Source organism: Phoenix dactylifera, chromosome 12 (genome assembly GCF_009389715.1).
Source record: "Phoenix dactylifera cultivar Barhee BC4 chromosome 12, palm_55x_up_171113_PBpolish2nd_filt_p, whole genome shotgun sequence".
In the NCBI taxonomy this organism is placed as follows: Eukaryota; Viridiplantae; Streptophyta; class Magnoliopsida; order Arecales; family Arecaceae; genus Phoenix; species Phoenix dactylifera.
In genome coordinates this window covers 1,932,476-1,953,513 of record NC_052403.1, presented here as the reverse complement: position 1 = coordinate 1,953,513, position 21,038 = coordinate 1,932,476, and the positions used below count along the sequence as shown (strand labels likewise).

At 37.9% G+C, this 21,038-nt stretch overlaps 2 protein-coding genes across 2 annotated transcripts in view; one reads left to right on the top strand and one right to left on the bottom strand.

Moving 5' to 3' along the window:
• Positions 1–50: 50 nt before the first annotated feature.
• On the bottom strand, positions 51–11,308 carry LOC103709901 (protein MAEA homolog). Its single transcript, XM_008795426.4, has 7 exons — positions 10,678–11,308; positions 10,369–10,563; positions 4,499–4,621; positions 3,011–3,196; positions 885–1,018; positions 546–732; positions 51–449 (listed from the first exon to the last, which is right to left on the bottom strand). Exons 1-7 carry the CDS (start codon positions 11,029–11,031, stop codon positions 348–350), a joined length of 1,281 nt encoding a protein of 426 aa, XP_008793648.2. The 5' UTR covers positions 11,032–11,308; the 3' UTR covers positions 51–347.
• A 126-nt stretch (positions 11,309–11,434) lies between these two features.
• Positions 11,435–21,038, top strand: part of LOC103709900 (isoleucine--tRNA ligase, cytoplasmic-like) — a 28,764-nt gene continuing 19,160 nt past the window's right edge. The window contains exons 1-7 of the mRNA XM_008795423.3: positions 11,435–12,079; positions 12,159–12,224; positions 12,309–12,452; positions 15,002–15,228; positions 17,743–17,908; positions 18,936–19,049; positions 19,656–19,753. Of these exons, the coding sequence (XP_008793645.2) occupies positions 11,546–12,079; positions 12,159–12,224; positions 12,309–12,452; positions 15,002–15,228; positions 17,743–17,908; positions 18,936–19,049; positions 19,656–19,753 (1,349 nt within the window). The 5' untranslated portion in view covers positions 11,435–11,545. The remainder of the gene's footprint in view (positions 12,080–12,158; positions 12,225–12,308; positions 12,453–15,001; positions 15,229–17,742; positions 17,909–18,935; positions 19,050–19,655; positions 19,754–21,038) is intronic.

The following is a 21,038-nucleotide window of genomic DNA, read 5'->3' as shown; positions in this document are numbered from 1 at the left end:
TTTACATATTAGTCCCTAACTCCAGCTTGCCTATATTAACCAAGATGTGCTTACAAAATATCCAAATCATTAAAAAACCGAAACTCATTTTATGTTTTTTTTTTCCACACAGGACATATCCTAATGCATTAAGACTTTCAGCTTGTTGCTTGACTAATCTTGAACATGAGACAAGCGGACTCAGAAAATATTGCACAAATCTTGGATCGAGTACAGACAATCCCACTGCCCGTTCAATTTTTGTTTAGTTACAGTGCCTGTGTGCCATGGAACAAGCCAGCTTCAGGAGCTTTGTACAAGTAACCAGTAAATAAGCTTTCCTCATTTAAAGGATTGCTCCAGCTGATTTATGAAATGTAAGCCTTGACAAGCTCAGAGATATTGAAAGTTTCACCAGTCCTGGGACAAGTAACTCTGCCATCATTTTTGCTGGCCATTTCTTCAAGAGCCTGCATTACAATCAAAAGAGAAGCAACTGTCAACCTTTAAGTAAATGTTCCATTGCTTTATTTTAAAAGAATTCATGCCCTCAGAACAGTTCTTACTTTAGTGCTATATACATAGCCATTTGGCAGAACAAGTGGTGGGTTCTCTGTATCCATCAGCTCTTTGGTTATGTAGCAAACGAGCTTAGAATGGTGCTGCTTGGAGAACGGCAATGGTGCCGCTAATTTGCGGAAGCCCTCCTGCGATAGTGGGTCTTCTTTGGTACAACCCTCTTCAAAACAAAATCTTAACAAGGTCAAGCAAAAAACAGCAGCACAAAATAGGTCTTTGATGACACACTCTGCCAGGTCAAAAAATAAATTTGCATAATTAACAAAGTAGGAACAAAGTTCCCACTAAACTTTCTTCTTGATATAGCAAATATGTAATGAGGATACGGAGTCTTCAGGGCTGACAAGCCTGCTTGCAGATAAATATTCAGCAAGGGTTCAAGGGTCATGCCAAACAATCTACAAAATTCCTGCTTGAACTGCTCAACCAGATAGTCCCACTGCATTGGCTCAAAAAGAACCTACAACCCAGATAACATCATATTAAGGTAAAATACCAATACTAAAAGGATCTCTATTAGACTGTAATACAATGATTTATCATAGATATTTATAAAACAAAAATGTTTGACCCAAATCTTCCTTGCCAATATATGTTTTTGTTATAAACAAAACCCCAGCCCTTTAAAGGGTGGTAGCAGATTTATTGAAGGCGTGCCTAGGCACAAGGTGCAGGCCAAGCCCCACCCCAAGTGCCTTGTCGGTAGTGAGGAAAGGTCCCTTCAGAGTGGCACACAAGACTCAAGGCACATGCCTTGTTGAGGCTCTAAGGCGCACGCCTTTCCCATAAAGCTCAATCTGTTGATTAGATCTTAGGAATAAATCTCAGCCATTAATCAAAGTTCCCCAATTAAAAGACCAAGAAATTAATTAACTAGCTGATTCAGCAATGGAAAAGGAAGGGGGGTGTGGAAGTCCAAAGAGACCTCACTTCATCAAGGAGTGTGCCTTGCATTGCGTCTTGCACCTAGGTACCAAGAGACCTTGGTGCCTCAGTATGTCTTAAGCCTTCAACAACTTTGGGTGGTAGATAGAATGAGTTAACCCAAACAATTTTAACTTTCATCTTAAAAGAAACTGATCCATTTAAAAAGATGAATTTAAGTCCAATGAAAGACTAAGAGGAAAAAGAGAAGCTATCAAAGAACTTTCATTCAACATCTAGCAATTTCATGGTAACCATGACACACCTGCTGAAGTGTTCAGGAACCTTATCATCAAGAGTTCCAAAACTATGATAGGGACGAATCTTTCCATCTCTAAATAAACATTTTATGAATGACTTATAGTGGTTAGCTATATGATCAAGAACAAGAACGTTAAAACTAGAGATTCTATCAAAAACGAGCTTACCATCTCCCCTAGACGTATGGTTTTTATGTCAGCCAAGATCTTAGCCGAGATATTAGTATGCTTCAGTCTTAAGAACCGACAGACAAGATATCAGCTCTTATTATATGGCAAATATAAACCAATATATTCCAAGATGTCACCAGAATGATACTAATATATCAGCCAAGATCATATCCACAATCTTATCAAGTTCTTCCACATCACTAATTATTAAAACCAATGCACAAAACAATAGTAAATCCTCTATTATATTAGCTGATATTTTGATATTTTGGTTGCTATACATTGCCTAGACATAGTGATATCTCAGCGAATAATAGTTCTTTCAGCCTTCCAATCTGTTCAAGACATACTGGTTTTTTGTTCGCATTGGAACTGATTGCCATAATGCCAATGTGCAGTCCCAAGCATGGATGAGAAAGGTAGAGGGTTGATATCAAATTGACAGTCATTCATAAAAATATATCAAAATATGAAATTGATCTACATAAGCAATACTTTGTGAATGAGGATCTCATAAAGTAGATCCCAAATAGATGAAAGGCTTGATGGATATGGCTATCGGCATTGGTTGCCCACCAAGTTAATGACATCTTGGAACTTAAAATCCTTATATAGCCATTTAGTTCATCCAACTTTAATACCTTCATCACCATCTCTCTAACTTTTTTAATGGCCATCAAGGACAATTTCTGAGCTCCTTTCTAACATAAGGCACAAGATCATTCATACCACATGCTTGTCACAAAACGACATCCCTTTTTCTATTTCTTCTTTTTCCCTTTAATGTCCAAAATAAAGTTGCTATGCTTTCCATATTTCCATGCAATGGCTAAAGCTGAGAGGCCAATGCATAGAACACATATACAGAGAAGCTATAGAACTCGGGAGCTCCAGATATAATAACTACATTTTCCTTTTATTCAATAAATAAACTAAATGAAACAAAAACTAAACAGAATAAATTCAAACTTCTGACAGAGAAAGCAGCGAGACAACTAAACTACATAAAATATAGATAATTGTTTTTTAAACAGCAAGACAGCAGAGTATCTGCCTATTGATATTAAATTATACATTGACCAGAGAGTAGGACTGACCTTGTAAGCTGGACATTCAGTATTGCTCCTGAAAGCCAAAGTTGCCATAACACGCTGCAATTCCTTCATATAAGTTGCTCCCCAGGGCGCAAGATACTTCCGAGCATATTGTATGGCCCGCAAGTTGTTGTCAGCTCTTACCAGCTCTATGAACTCCTGAAGCCTCAATTGAAACTCAAGTTTACTCTGCAATTCAATGAAATGATATTAGTATACTTGGGCTTCACGAACTTGGCGTCCTAATATAAGTAGCAAGCAGTTATTCCATCTACAAACTTGCCAGACTGCCAACTACTGGAACTTCTAACAGAAACAAAATGGGGATGTTTTCTTGCAAGAAGCTAAGCAAGGACACCATACAAGCAAGGACACCAATATCAAGCAAAGACCCTTGAGGGAGCCCTCTATTTTAATCAATCTCTGGATATTTGAATGCTTTGCTCCATGGCCACTTTCTTTCTATTTTCATTTGTACCACATGACCAATAAAAAAGGCTTGAAAAATCATAACAACAAGCCTGTATCAACTGTTTCCAATTATGTACAAGACTCCAAAACATATCCACTTAAATAGAAAAAGAAGTTGCAACAAAATCCTCCAACAGAATGGCCAAAGTGGGTCTACCTAGGACAAGAAAAACATTAAATCCAGGCCTATAAAAATTCAGGCAGGGGTTCAGAACTGCATGAACTCAAAGTTCAGCATGCGATCCGGATGAACTGTCCAAACTGACCGGGCTTACTATGACTCAAAACTGAATTTCACAGGAGACAGGAAGCAACCTATCTTTAGGTCAGTCATTAGGTATAACAAATGCAGAATTTCAATATTAAAAGAACTCCTTAACAGTGTATCAATATCTAAACCCTTACAGCAATCTATAACAAAAATCTTAGAATCATGACCATAAGAATAATTGTTCGGTAACCTAAGAGCATGAAAGATAGAGAGAGAAACAGAAAGAGAGTGAATATCTTCATACTAGATCATGATTCAAATGTAAAACAATCAATATGCAGGACATGAGATCATAACAATATGCCACACAACGTGGTGGATCATAGACATGCAACCTCTTTTCTGATTCAAAATAACTGGCTTCCCCCTGAATGAAGTGAAAGATAAGGAACGTAGAGGCAAGTAGAAAAGGCATATGCAAGAAAGAGGTGTAACAGCATGCCAAGTAGGTAAGCAAGGTGATTGGGGACAGGCAGAAAAGCAGATGGAGAGTCGATTAGAGACAAAGATTCTCACATTCTCACAGTTCTATTTCAACTAAAATCCTACCACAACCAAATCCATTCAACGTAAATTTTAATTGAAATTTGAAAGTTTCTTTGATAGTGTGAACATTCCCTTTCTGTACCCACCTTTCCTTTTTCTAGTCAAAATCTAAAAAAGCACCAATGTAGTAGTTTTAACTTCCAATTAGAAGTAATTAAGCAACAAACTATAGCAAAAATTAAGCATCAACAAGTTCAGCATACCTTAGATTTCTTCAGCCTGGACTTGTTCTCTGCGCACCAAGCGAGAGCAGGACCTACCTCCTTATTTTGGAGAGAATCAATTACCTTTTTTGCTTCAAGGAAGACATCAATATCAACAAGATCCTGCCATAGATAGGTATACAAGGTTAATAAAGTCAAGTGTAACAGCCATAAGTGTAGACAGAAGAGATGGAACATTAAAATCATGGCCAAGATAGAAAATATATGGCATATTCTTCAAAAAATGATTAGAAAGGTTGAAAGATTTAAAAATTCAAACTGAATAGAAAGTTTGCATGGCCTGATCATAATTCTGAATGTCTAAGCAATTTTTAATCTGGCTCTTTGCTTCTTGCTCAAAAAAGAAGATACCCAACTGTTACATCCCAAGTTTCTTGATTCAGATAAAAAGGAAAAATGGCTTTTGCTAAATTGTGCATATCACATCTCAAAAATTGCCCATGCTCCTGTCGTAACTCCATTGTGGACATGAATCCTCAAGCTTCTATTACAAAATTATCCAAAGATTTATACAGTTCTAAGTTCTACAATTATCTAAACTTACAGAGTCAGTGAATGAGTGGAAGAGAGAGAGAGAGAGGGGTCTCTCTGTGTCTATTCTTGTTTCGAACTTCCTAACTCATATTTTCTTTGTATAACTGTGTCCTTTCCAGCTTCAGATCATCATTTATGCTTGTTTTTTTTTGTCATATACAAAAATCCTGCCTTATTTTTGGAACTCAACAAGATGGCAGCATCCCAAATTTCAACCTACCTTACATTCATGGTGGACACATCGCATTTGACTAAACCAAAGAAACAATATTCTCCAAACTTTAGGAAAAAAATATTCTCAGTAAAAAAACAATCAAGAATTATATATTTATTAACTTTATGATGTGTTGACAGACTAATCACAACTAAATCAAGAAACATCTATGACTTACAGACTAATGATGCTACATTTTCGCGGTAGAGGTGTTATTTTGCTGTTGCTTATTGTTCTTATCTCTCCCAAGCTTGTTTTGACATGAATGCATGAATCAATATTTTGACTATCTTGCATTCTTTATTTTTCTTAATTGTTTATTTTTACAAAAATCTTTTCAAACTTTTGGCGAATTTTCTGGATCTTCTCCAAAATTGAAATATTTACCACCTGTGACTATGGATAGGACAAGCCTTGTTAAGTTATGATCATGCATAAGATCTCACTTGGATAAGAGATGAATATTTTAATTATTAACTAGAATGCAAATATCATAAGGATCTATATAAAAAGGATCTGTTATGGAGCAGCAAGTAGAGAATCATGCTCTTGACTTAATTGTGACCACTTATAATGACCACTAAAACACACAAAAATATCAGCTGGAGTAGAGAATTCTCTTTCATATATTCACTTCCAATTTTTATGAGTACTCTAAGAAAGCTTCCTCCATAAACGGCTATGATATAACACCGTATCCTTCAACCCCCCATACGTCACACCACCATCTAAGACCTTATTGTCAAAACACCTCATCACTAATTGACCGACCCACCACAGGGAGGAAAATCAGTTTATATTGATCTTACATTTGAAAAAACTGAAAAAAGGAGAACCACTAAGAAAACCCTTTTCCTATTGATCTAAAGAGGGATAAGAAGAGAAGAGAGAAAAGAAAGGTAGCTCAACTACCATAACCAATGAAAACACATATGGTCTTGGGAACATGATACAATAATTGTACATACATACATATATACATATGCATAGCTATGTATGTATATGTAATATATATGTGTATGCATGTATATGTCAAGGTCAAAACCCTACATAATTCCAAATCCCTATACGAATAAAATTTCCTTCCTCAAAGCAATTGAGTTGCTTCCACAACAATGTCTCCTGCAGATTGTGTGTTGATACAGGCTATTTAATATCTACCACCATTAGCAATTAAGGTCATCAGTACATTCTCCTTGTCACATCCATTTTCATCTCTAGTGATACAAGTTCAACAAAAAAGTACAACAGGGGAAGGAAAATTAAGTTTCAACACATGCTAGGGTGAGTGAAGAGCACATGAAGGTTACACCTCAAATGAAAAGGGACAAGCAGAAAGAGAGTAGAACAATTTAAACATTGAGGTAGTAAAGGGAAAGAGGAACAGCATGAAAGAGGGTGATGTAGATCTTATAGGAATAGACTTACATGCTTTACAGATATGAAAATGAAAATATCACAGCTATTAAAAAATTATGCAGTAGATAAAATCCCCAACTAAAATATCTATATGGAGAGAATCATCATTCAGTGTAGAAAAACAATCAGTAGGAAGAAAAAGAAGAGAAAAGGAATGAAAAGAGCACTCATCTCTGCATACACATTTTGAAGTTAAAGCATCATATCATTCATCCTAAAATGCTATTAGCCCCATCATATACAATACCAGACCAAACCGCCTAGTTCGGTTGGTATCGTACCGTATAGACCACAAATCATAACGGGTTTTACTGAGCCCCAAGTATCCTTACTAGGCCAAACTGCTCGCAACCAAGCATTTCTGCGGGGTTCAACTAAGGGTCTGGTTCAGGCCTGATTAACCCTTTTTTCTTACTAATTGAGGGAGACAAGGTCACCATACCCTTTTCCCCTCTGTTTCACACATGAGCAGTGTAAGAGAGGAGAAAGAGGGGAGGAAAAGGAGAGAAAAAGAAAGAAGAGGAGAAATCTTGAACGTATGAGGACCCCCCTAGTACTTAGGAACATCATCCTATATTGGATCATATCCTCCTATGCGGGTTATGGACGCATGGCATGCCCTCTAAGTCTTCATGTTCCCGCCGCTATCATCCTTCCCAGCCTTTATCAGACTGTGGATAGGATGTTGCATAATTCTTTTTTGGATTTCCACCACTATACCTGATAGAACAGCAAAATCAATATAGCAAACCAATATAGACAGCCCACCAGGATACTGGGTGGGCACAATACCAAGGTCGGATCAAGTCCCAAGGCCTGACTACAAACATGAACTAAACGTGTATGATGAACATAGACACTCGACTTCGAATTAAACATATACATGTATGTTGAAATTCTAATTTTTTTAATATAAGTATTTTATATTTTCAATATTATAATTAGTTAATTTAACATATATTATATAATCATGTTTCTTTAGGGCATGAAACATGAAAAATTAAGTATACTACAAAGTATGTTACATTTAGCATGAAAAATAAACTTAGAAAACCCTATTTTCCACATAAAACTAAATAAAAGAAAGCTTAAAACCTTGAAAACAAAAACAAAAAATAGATTTTTTTTGCCCGTATAGGTTGGTATGGTACGTTATAGTACCTATCACACTGTATTGGTCTCCTGTTAGTATGCAATCCGATATCGAGATTGTGAATCTTGATTACCCCATCAAACTTTTCTGGTATGAGTTAAGATTTCTCCCTGAACTTTAATCTAAAGGGAAGAAAAGAATGGATAGGATATTGGGAAAAATAATGTAAATAAGCTAACATGAAAGTGCTCGTCCATCTCATATTGGCCGTTTGCAGCTAATCAACCCCAAAATATTGCTATCCAACTCCCCATTGGACAATGTAGTACATCTTTCTTATCAATCTTATCCACATAATCTGCAATCCAAATTGCCTTTGTCCATTTTAGAAGGGTGTGGCATTGAACTGGGGACCAACTAGGCCTACACTGGTTTCCTCCTAGTGTGCAATATACCTTTAGTAGTGATGATACCATAAAAGCAAGGATCCAAGCATGCATCTTAATACCTTCACATCTTAGTAGTGGCGACACCAAGGATCCTTCATTACTTAAATGATGAACCAAAAAAAAGGTCTAGGCTGCACCACAGCTTCTAATCTCAACTCTATATCAAGATATGGCTAATAGTCTGTCTAAGAAAAAGAGAAATCACTTTAAAACCCTGCCAGACCTAAACTATGGCCAATCACCCACTTTTTTCCCCTATTGTATGCACATTTTTTACATTTGAGGAGAACTCAACTCTAATCAATCAGCCCATGTCCATGTAAAGGGCAACTTAGGACAACTTTGCTTTTTGTTTTCTTTTTTCTTCCTTTTTCTGAACTTAAAGAATACCTTTATTGCATCCGCAACAAAAAGCATGGGTGTCGCCTAAATAAAGTTTGGACTCTCATCATAGAATTACTATCAACTTAGGAGAAGTTATGATCTTGATACGAGCACTGCCTTGCAGCCCACGCTTGTTTGATAGATTACCAGCAAAAAATAATAATAAACCTCAAGATGGCAACATGACCACGTCTTAAAATCCTAAACAAGATATTTTATTGAGTTTGTCAATCCTAAGCTTATTGATGCCTTTCTTTTGTGTAGGATTCCTGGTTATGAGTCCCATAGAAGAACTACTTTCATAAATGTACAATGACATCCATAACATACGACAGATGTACAAAATAATCTTGCACTATATCCATCACTTCTTTGCTGCTTCGCTCTATATCATCAAAAGAAGAACCTCTCCAGCTGCATCTTCAGCAAGTCAATATGCTTATCCCTTCTTACGCGAGGTTACAATCATGTTTTGTTCCTATGTTTCATGGCTTTGGAAATACTGACCAAAGGTGCCACATCTCCATATCACAAGTCAACTTTGGACCTCTTGTAGTTGTTGACTCGATGTCTAATTAGTCTCAAAAGCTTTCCTTGAGCTTAAATTTTAATTAGGATATAAATGTTCATAATGACACCCAAAAGGGAAAGCATGCCATTGCAGCTTCCACTTATTCAGCAATATGGCATGGTACTCTAAAGCCAATCACTTGACGGCTACAAAACTCAAGCCATGTTGACAACTTGAAGACGATACTTTATTTCGGAACACTATATTCAGTTTTTACCTTGATCAAGGCAATGAAACGTTATATCAACTATAATACCTGGGAAAAAATCTCTCTTCTAAAAGGATCTTCACTCGTTTGAAGCGACCCCTTCATATTGTTCATATTGCCTATGAATTCTTCAATACAACTCTACCACATATGAGTAACCCTTTTTAACTTCATCATACATAAAAGCTTTAGACCCTCCATCAATTGACCCTATGAAAATAAGTTGCCTCCACCAAAGTTAGTAGACTTAGTCAAGGTTCACTGACTTGGTGCCAAATCTCGAATCGATACCATCCTATTATAATATCGGTATGTCTGGTATGGAAGCCGATTTAGCGTACTAAGTGTCAAAGTGGCACTGAGGTGGTTCGGTACTGGTATGCGGTATAGGAGGCATACCAACATTCGATACGTCGAACCGGCCTCCGCACCGGGCGTGCCGACATAGTAACAGGGTGGCACCGGTATGGGCCTGGTATCAACATAGCGTATCCTCGCTTTTGCGACCTTTTTTATGACCACTAATATTAACATCTTATATACAACAAACAAGTTCATCAACATCAATTTTCACATGACTCCATAACAATGTACTTCTGTAGAACATTGAATACATACATTGTCATTCTTCTAATAGTGGCATCATGGAATCAATTAGATTTGCTACTTTGGTACGATTTGATGCAATCTGACTTCTAGATATTATGTCCAGCATGTGCACCAGCAACCCATCTATTTCTGACTCTGATTATGTCCAAACTTTCCAAACAATGAGAAAAATGCATCAGCAGCAAAGATAATATCAAGTTTTTACATTGACAGAATCAAGAAATGGCACTGATCGACAAATACTAGCAAATTAACAATGTAAGAAAAATAAACAATCACATACATAACAAGTGAAGAGAACAGGCCAAACTCTTCAGAAAACGAGTATCAGAGCTACAAAAGGAGGAGAATTAGTCCCAAAATAATACCTGAATATTGCTTGTCTCAGCAAGCTTCTTGGCGGTATCGTAATACGACATCCGCAGCATATAATCGACCAGGATGCGCTTCAATCTCGTGTTGCTCCACTCGGTCAAGTTTTCAACGTCAATTGAATCCAGGTGGTCCAGCCGAGCCCGGCATCTCTGGGCCTGCAAATTCTCCGCCCTGCTCCCTTCTTCCAACTGATTAAAGAATCCAAATTACTCATAAATCCAATGCAAGAAGGCAAAAAGAAACTAACAGGTAAAAAAATTTAAGGAGAAGGTTCGAAATAAAAAAAAAAGAAATTGGGTTACCTTGCGCTTGAGGCCCTGGAGGCGGGAGACGAGGGAGCTGAGGTGGTTGACGGCGTCGTCCCGGGACATGGCATCGGAGCGGTCGGCGACCTCGGCGACGCTTGAGAGCACGGCGGAGACCTCCTTCTCGGCGCAGCGGTGGTGGGCGCGGATCGTCTTCTTGAAGTGCTCCAGGGGGACGCGGAGGAACTGGTGCTCCAGCTTGAGCGACTCCGCGAGCTGGAGCATCCGCGAGGAGGGCGGCGACGCCGCCGCCGCCGCCGCTACTGCCGCCGCTGCGGGGGTGGAGGCGGTGGGGGCGGCGGGCGAGTCGCCGTTGCCCAGCGTCGACGGCGACTCTACGGCCATATCCATGTCTCCAAGGAGGGGCGGGAGGCGAGAAGAAGAAGCGATCGGAGAGAGGGAAGGGATTAGTATTAACAAAAAAAGGGATCGACGGCCATTCTTGGGGTGACGGTCGGGCTCCAAATATCACGGTCTTCGTTTTCTTTTCTCTCCTTCGGAGACATGAAATATTGAAATCAGATCTGTCTGAAGGCAATCATTGATGGGGAAGAAAGAGGTGAAGGATGCGGTGGTTTGCTTTTCTGCAAGATTCTCAACTAGCGGCGGTGGGACTTTTTTTTTTTTTCTTTTTTTGGGGTTTTCATCAAGAAAAAACGGTGAGAAAATGCCATGTGAATTAGGGACTGGCACGTGAGTTGCACGTGGATGCAAGTCGGCGCAGTGTTGCAACCAATTTTGGAGTTGGCAAAACCTAGCGTGGGGTAAAAGCCACTCCTTCTTCTCCATCCTCCGCGCCCCAACGCCGGCTTCCTCCAGGCTCGGAGTCGTCCAATCCACCCCCAAATCCTCCACCCCTCCGGCCATGGACGACGTCTGCGAGGGGAAAGACTTCTCCTTCCCTCGCCAGGAGGAGCGCATCCTCCAGTGGTGGAAGGAGGTCTCCGCCTTCGAGACCCAGCTGAAGCGCACCGAGTCCATGCCGGAGTACATCTTCTACGACGGCCCCCCCTTCGCCACCGGCCTCCCCCACTACGGCCACATCCTTGCCGGAACCATCAAGGATGTCGTCACCCGCTACCAGTCCATGGCCGGCCACCACGTTACCCGCCGCTTCGGTTGGGACTGCCACGGCCTCCCCGTTGAGTTTGAGATCGACACCAAACTCGGCATCCGCACCCGCGACGACGTCCTCGCCATGGGCATCGATAAATATAATGAAGAGTGCCGCAGCATCGTCACCAGGTATGTCAAAGAGTGGGAGGAGATCGTCGCGAGGACCGGGCGGTGGATTGATTTCAAGAATGATTACAAGACCATGGACCCCTCGTACATGGAGGGCGTTTGGTGGGTCTTTAAACAGCTCTATGACAAGGACCTCGTCTATCGAGGGTTCAAAGTAAGAAGAAGAAGATCTTTTGATGATTTATGGCAGCGTTGGAGACTTGATTGTTATCGTCTGTGCCTTTGTCATGCAGGTCATGCCCTACAGCACTGGCTGCAAGACCCCACTTTCAAATTTTGAAGCCGGGCTGAACTATAAGGTGAACCAAACCCCATCTTCTTTTGTTGTTTGTTCACAATCGTTTTCGTATTTCTCCTGTCTTCTTAATTTCTTGGGTTCATAGGATGTGCCGGACCCTGCTATCATGGTGTCATTTCCTATAGTTGGCGATCCCGACAATGCAGCTCTAGTCGCATGGACGACGACTCCATGGACACTTCCCAGCAATCTCGCTCTCTGCATCAATGCCAATTTTGTCTATGTGAAGGTTGATTACTTCTTTTCTGGAAACTTGATAATCAGCTTGATATGAAATCAAATGGTGACTTGTTGTGCATGCCCATTCTTGATGCTTATGCTTGACTAGTTCGACTGTCAGAGTGTTTCGTATGAAACCAGGATTAAGTGATAAATTTTATTTTAAAATATTTACAAATGTGCCAAATTGACAAAGAAAAAAGTGATTAGTGTTTATCAAGGTTGTGAAAAGGATTAGGCATGCCCTTTTGATTAGCGAACCCAAGATTTGCATGCCCTAATCTCATGCTACTGCAGATTTCTCTCTCTCTCTCTCTCTCTCTCGTCTCTTCTCTCTCTCTCTCACACGCACGTGTGCACAAACAAATGAACTGAGTTTTGAAGTTAAATTTGAACCAAGTTCAGGTCCACTAGAAAAAGTTAATGAAGGTGAAACTTAATAGATTTTCGACATCAAACCATCAAGGCCCAATATAGACCTTGATTCTTGTACACCTTCTTCTGTCATGCAAGTCCACAAGGAAAACCATCTTTCTAATTTCATTCCCCAAATTTTGGTTCATTTTTTAAATTCCAGCAGCCCATACTACTCAATTTTGCAGATCCTGATCTCATTAAATGTTAGAGGTATAAATCTTGTATCCGTTCTTGCATCATTAATCTGTTGGCTATTCTAATGACCGTTTTTGAATTCTTGTGGGGAGTGTTTCCATCGTGGTTCATTTATGGTTAAATATTTTATGATCACTGAATTTTTAAATAGTCATATCTGCACTAATGTGGTTGTTGTTCATCTAGTTGTCTGCGACTGTCATTGAATGCTTCATCTTCTGTTGTTTAATTGTCATTTATTATATCTATGGTTTAACTGCTTCTTGTCTTGTCATAGCAATTTTTCACATCTATCTTCAAATTATCAACCATCTGACCCAATTCAGTGCTTTATAATGTAACTGTTCTGTCTATGTTTCTTTTCTAGCCCACAAGAATATCTAACGAAGTTGCTCAATGATTAATCCCACTCTTTTCTCCTGGTTATCATTCTTTTCTTATACTCTTGATGCTTCATTCTTTCACAACATTTGTTCCCATGCAAAAAAGGAACCACTTAAGCTAGTGATTCAGCACCATGGATCATAATGTGTGATACCAAATTAGTGTAAACCAGACTGGTGAGATCTGGTTAATAGATTTAGATCTTGTTCTAATTTCTAAATAAAATTATGGTGTGCCTGAAGAAATACAGAGGCATCTCAATCCATAAATGTGAGAAGGGTGGATTTTAAAACCCATTTCCTAATTTATTTAGAAATCAAGTCCATGTTGCAATGAAGGTGGAAGACAAGAAATTTTATTGGAAATTTAATTCATGCTTACAGCATGCTGTTTCTTTTCTAGACATAAGGTCTACCTTATATTCTTTGATTTAGAGACTCAAAAAAATCTGTTTTTCTTGACTTGGTGATGTGGGATTCATCAATTAGGAATATGTGCCTTGATAACCATTGTGTTGCATTAGGTATGCGAGATGAAATTACTGCCCTTTATCGCCCAAACTGGAACTTCAGCACCAAAACAATGTTTTTATCTTGTCAGCCATATTATACCACAATCTGTTTACATATGGCTGTTACTTTGTTTCATCCCTCAGGTGGATTCTCTCCATGCCAATTTGCCAAATAAACTTTACCTTTTGCGGAAGTGTTTTGTGATAACTGAAGTTGTCATAACTAAGGCACTGCCTTTTGAAGCCCTTAACTGGATTCCCCTCACATTGGCAAAGATGTGATTTGGTAACTTAATACATTAATTTCCTGTCTAGCACCCATGGGTCTTGAACAGGAACCCTTGATCTCATATGATTTACCTTATCTATTAACATTATGTACAGACAAAATGGAGGTTGTACCTCACTGTTTGGAACAACATTTGTACCCTTAATATTTGGAGGGAGGGTGTGATTAACTTGATCCACTGGTCTAAGTTTAGAATGGAGTTTCGTTTGCATATTGGTTTTTTAAATGTTGCAGAGGTTTTCAGTCTTGTGGTTCTTTTGGGATCTTCATTGTTAGTTGTGAAAGTTGAGAAGTCAGTCGTGAGTCGTGACCATTCTGAGAGGAGGTGGATTTTACGATAGTGAGATTTGAGATTGCTGCATTTGATTTCTTAGCCCAGATATTTACATTATACTTTCTTATGATCATTGTGTACGCTTCTAGCATGTGCATCTTTTGCTAGTCATGGTTGGTCATAAACCGGTGATTGTTATTTGCAGGATGTGGCATACCAGCCCATTTGTCTTTGGCATGAATTAAAGATTTGAATATTCCTTTTGATGCTTTTTTTTGGAAAATAACATGGCTATACTTTTATATTTTCCTTGTTCCAAACTGCTTTCTGAAGGTTATGCTTTAGGTTTAACATTTAGCATATGCAAGTTAGCTTTCTTTTACTAGGGTCAAAATGATATATTGTTGAATCCACTACTATAATCTCTCTCATGTGCTTTTCCCCACACACTTTCTTTCTTTGGATCTCATGGTACCTTAAAATCATCAGGTTCGTGACAAGTTTTCTGGGGTGGTCTATATTGTTGCGGAGTCTCGAATCTCCGAGTTGCCCAGTAAGAAATCAAAAGCTGATGGACTAGTTGCATCCATGCAAGATTTGACACTCTCAAACTCTAAGAGTAAAGGAACCAAAGATGCAGAAGTTAAGAATAAACCAGATACTAGGTCATATGAATTGCTTGAGAAAATTTCGGGATCTTCCCTGGTTGGTTTGAGGTTTGTATCTCTTTTTCCTTGTCAAAGATCTTGTGTGAATAATTATATACTATCTCTCATTTCAATATCTTTTTGTTTATTCCTTTCTTTTTTTTATATTGAAGATCAATTTACTTGATGTGAAAATTAGACAATAATTAGATAAAAATAAGTCCAAAGGTGGAAGGAGAACCTATGCAAAAATAAAGTTTCTATGGGACAAGGAACTTCTTCACCCTTTTGCTCACTAGTTACCCATGCATCTTGATCTAGCACAGGGAGTGACCTGGGTAGAGGCATCTTTCAATGCCAACCTATTAATAAATGAATCTTGTTCATGCTATCTAGTGAGTAAACAAAAATGTTTAATTTAGTTTAAGAAAGACTTACTCTCAGAAGAAGCTACTCAACATTTAAGGGCTCATCTTCGATTTGATGCTGCTAGGAACTTCATAGCACATTTGTTAGAACTTTCTTCTCATAGTCTGGATGAATGATATATAAGTTGAGAATGAGAACCAGAAAGACATTCAAGCCTCTTGAGATTTTCCTTTCTCTTTTCATGACATCACATTCTCTTGCCTATAACCTTGACTACTCATTCACAAATCTTTTAAGGCCAAATTCCTTGGCTCCTTCACTACTCTATTGCATAGCTTTGCAAGCTCTTTGTTAGGGAACAAGATGGAAAGCACCATTATCTATCTCCATACATCCCTCCACAAATTTTTTTAATTGAACTATTTTTGATTTTTATTCTACTTTGCAATAGAGAGCACAATATGAAATTGACATGTAATAGATCAATGAATTGGACAAGACTGATTTTCTTGAAGTGATCCCTTTCTATGAAAAAATCAGGGAACTTTTCAAACTTGTTAATCATTCATTAAATTCAATCATGGTATCCTGATCTTTCTTTCTATAGTATCTATTTGCTGGCGAGCTTTTCATTTACTGTGTCGTAGCCCCTTTTTGTTATTAACAAGACATGTTGCATCAATGTCAGTGTCAATCTTTCAAAAGATTTGACTTGAAAAAAATCTTCAAAAATTTGACATACTAGCATTCATAGACTTCTTATAAGTCATAACTATTTGCATATGGATGCATCATGCGTGTGTACCGTGCAACAACTGGAACAACTGCTGCTGAACTCAAAAAGATGGACAAGTTGGAGCACTGCTACAGCTGATACTGCTTGCAAGAAATTATACTGTTTACATGGATGATGTTTCCTTTATATAATTGTATTAAGTGTCAATGAGTGTTACGGAGTTAAATCGTCGAAAGAATTCTATGTTAAAAGAGAACCAAAAGCAGATTGCGTCGGCCAGCAATTTTGATTAAGGAGATGAACTATGCTTCTCTTGAGGGGAGAGTATAAACTCCTAATGAATCCAAAATCAATAATGGGATATCCAAATCAATGATCCACAACATTGATACAATCTATACTACTAAAAATGCCTAGAAACCAAAAATTATGTATTTTGGATGCCTCTAATCTATGCATCAAGTGGATGCAAAAATAAATAGTTAAAATGATATGAGACCATATTATGTTGTAACCATGGAATGTGGAACCTTGTCGAACTAAATGGTTCCGCCTGTTCCGAGCTGTACCGATGGCTCACCGCCGACTTCACTTAAAAATTTTCAAATTTTTTAGCTGCGGCCGATTTTTCTGTTTCGAAAGAAACAAGAGATCCAGCCGCGGCCTCGGCTGCCGTATCCTTCGCCGGCCCCCTGTCGGCATCCACCGCCGCTCTTTCTCCCTCCCTCCTTTGTTCGCTCTCTCTTTCTCTTCTCCTTCTCCGGCTCCGGTAGGTGCCCCCTCTCGGTATGGACCCGGCACAGCCCGTACCGACTTGTTCCACTGGAGAACTGGTACGGTGCCTGGTACCGATTCCTCCGACCTTGGCTGTAACTTAAGCAAAAACCTAAATATACATATTTTAACATGTGGAGATTATGATCAATAAGGTGGATTCCTAATTTAAATGTTTTATCATGTAATTTAATGCACTAAGATAATGGAAATTGTCATTTTTTATGTTTACATGATGCATAGTTAGAGACCCACCAAAATATGTGTTTTTGATTTTTAGACATTTCAGTGGTATGGATCATGATCAATAGTATGGATCTTCAATTTGAATGCCTTATTATTGGTTTTTGAGTCTAACAGATACCCTCTCCAAACTCTACAGTGGTGGGAGCCTCATGCATAGAGACTCGAGAGGAGCATAGTCCATCTCAATATTTAAGCATGATTAACTAACAAAATGTTACTTAAAATAAACTATAATGTTTCAAATATCTTTTTTTCAACTTAAACAAATTTGCATCTGTTTTCAGAGCAATTGTTCTATTCATATCATCAAAGTTCGCACTCTCAATCCTAAAAGGATAAGATACAATTTTCCTAAATCAATTTTTGGTTCTGTCATTATTTTAATGTTAGGCATGTTTCATGTTTATTGTCAATAAAGTTTAGAGTATACTGACTTACTGGGACATTTGGTAATGCAGATATAAGCCACTTTTTGATTATTTCTTGGAGTTCTCAGAAACAGCATTCCGGGTGGTTGCAGACAATTATGTCACTGATGATAGTGGAACTGGGGTTGTCCATTGTGCTCCTGCATTTGGTGAAGATGATTATCATGTTTGCATTGCATCGGGTATTATTCAAAAGGTTAGAACTTAAGGACTTATGGTGTCTGTCTTGTATATTGGAGTTCATGACATCATCTACTCACTGTTTATCGAAACATGCATTTAGTGACCAGAAAATTCACCACATTTTTAATGTCTTATATGACAGTATCATTATAGGCATCACTCTCTCTCTATCTATGCATACAAACACGCTCATATATATGTGTATGTACGTATGCAGGTTTATGTGAATACAGACAAACATTTATACCCATAGATTTACATATGTGTATTTATCTATCTATGAATATGATATGCGTGTATGTGCCAAGGCACATATGCATCTAATCTGGTATGTGTATGCATTATGTGTATATATTTTACATACAAGGGTTGACTCAAATGTTATAAGGCATAATTAACATGGTCCTTCTGTAGTGTAAAAGTGCATGGCTGTTCATCCATTCAGAACATTCATTGAAATATGGATCTCAAAACATTTACATTTCAAAGTTCAAGTGGTTTGAAGACTCTCCAACCTGGATTAAAACAAGGCATCATTCTTGTTATTGAAAAATTGCCCATCTTGTAACCACCAGTTGGTTCCAGCATGGATGATATATAATTTTTAAGTTTACAGAATTCTGCTGAATGTTGGTGTTCGGGGACACAATCATTCCTCACACATTCTGTATATGTGATGTAGGATATTTAATCCATGTCTGTTTTTTTCATATGCATATCCTTCATGGTTTATGTTCATACTCGCCTAATGTCACAAATGAAAAGAAGCAAAACTTGTAAACTTTCTGCACTGGGTTGGCTATCATTCTTCAAGAAAGGTTGTCATAAACATGCTTTTACATTCTCTCCATCTTGTACACTATGACTTTATATTACTTATAAGAGATATATTGATGGGCATGTCTTTGTGGTAAATTTTTTCTCTTCAACTATATCCTTGCTGAAAAAAAAGAGAACTGATATCACTATGTATTTAAAATTCTGAGCATGAGCTTGTAATTTTCATTAATGTTCCATTGTCTGGTCATCTACATCTGTAGGATGAAGACCTTATTGTGGCAGTTGATGCCGATGGTTGCTTCACCGACAAGGTTTCTGACTTCCATGGGCGCTATGTCAAGGATGCTGATAAGGATATCATAAATATGGTCAAGGCAAGAATTGCAGCTAGTAGCCATACACTTATGAAACATTTTCTTTCTGTTAGCTTAGATATGCATGTATTCTTTCTGTTGAATATATTCTGCTAAAGTTACAAAAAAAAATTATATGCAGTATGCTCTGTAGCATTACATGGTAGAAATGCTTCAGGTATCGCATTTACAATTCTGTTAAATTTTGAATAGTTTGAATTGAGTTTGCCTCAATTTGTATTACAGTACATAGTAGCACCATAAGTCAGAAATTCTTCTGAAATAGGAAAATCATCTCAGGGTTTATGATTTGCAACTGGTGAACTTTTTATGTATTTCTACCATTGTTCTGAATTTTCAATTTAGTTTTTAATTTGTTATTCGGCCTCACCTAGCTCGGAGTGTTTTTAACTAGTTCAGAAAATGTGATGCTTGTCCAACCCAGGTGGAGTTTCATAGTTAGAATATGCAAAACTTTTCCAACCCTATGGTGTTTCATGTTATAACTCATACCACGTTATCTAACCATTAGTTGTGTTTTGATTGTTTATGATTTTTGGCATTTTTGTCAATTGTTTTGAGCATCTTTTACATGCTGAATGACATGTCTAAAAGAAATTTCATCAGGGAAAAGGAAGACTTGTGAGTACAGGAGGTATCACGCATGCATATCCTTTCTGCTGGAGATCGGACACTCCTCTCCTTTACAGGGCTGTTCCAAGTTGGTAAGTGAAGGTTCTTGCATCATGTGTATTCTTTTATTCCCTCAAGGGTTGGTTTGGTAGCTATAGTTTTATATGTCATGTTGTTATGGTGTGGAGTCTTAGCATGGCTGTTTTCAATATCCCTGTTATCCACATGGTCTTGATTCAATCAACAAGGCCTGTGTCTAAGTTATTTATTCTGCTCCAATGCAATGAAAGTGATTTATATTAACTTTACCTTTTCATTGTGGCTTTGCTTGAAAATTTTAAGTTGTCGTGGTCTGCTATTAAGATTTATAGAACTATGATTACAAACACATATGTTTTAGTTGTTTTTTTGAGTTTCTACTAATTTTGCATGAAGATTTGCGTTAATCCATGTTGCACCTCGAATTTGTTTGTTACTAGCAATTTTGGTAAGCTACCAGTATGTAGTTATGTAACAATGTTCATATTTTTATAGTAATTTAGTAATTATTTGTTTAGTCTCTTATTTTAGAATTTTGTTTTAATTCAAAATTAAACCTTCTTGGTAAGGTAAGAGATTGGTCCTTACTCATCAGGACATCTGGAAAGCCAACCCTAAGGGATGTGACTAAGCCTTTGTTCAGATACATGGTGTTTGTGGGGTAGTATTTTGGCTGAAGTCCATTCCTCCCCATATGTTAATCACTACGACACTGTCCATGACCATGAGAAGGCAAAAATTAGTGGACTCAAGGTATTCTTTGTCATTTTTGAATCATTTAAACTATAGAAAAAGGCAATTTATCCAAAAGAGATTGAAGTGAAGTTGAAACAAATATTATTACCTTGATGTGCTAGCTCAAATCTGCTATAAAATAAGGAATTTCTTAGTGTGTGCTGTTGGCTGCCCTCAACCCCCTGCACGCTCCCCTCTTCATAATCCAACAAAATGCCTAGAAAAGAAAAACTTGGCCTGTACTGCTTTCTGCTGGTTATTGCCATGTATGTCAAATTCGTGTAGGCTGATATGGTTGGTGTGGTTTGAGGCAAACCAGCACATGTGGCATCAGTTTATGTGCCTGTGTTTTTCCAACATAATATATGTTGTCTTTTACTGACCATAAAGTTTAATTATTTGTATCTGTATGATGACATTTGACTTGAGGACTTGTTTTTTTAAAAAAAATAGGATTTTTAATCAAGAATGGAATGCTAAGCACTTCGAATTTCATTACCATTTTTATCCAGCATAAAAAAAAGAGTGGGCATGTTCTAATTCGATTGCAGTTTTTTTTTTTCCAAATTCACATTTATTGTCTTCCTTGAGGAAGAATTAGTA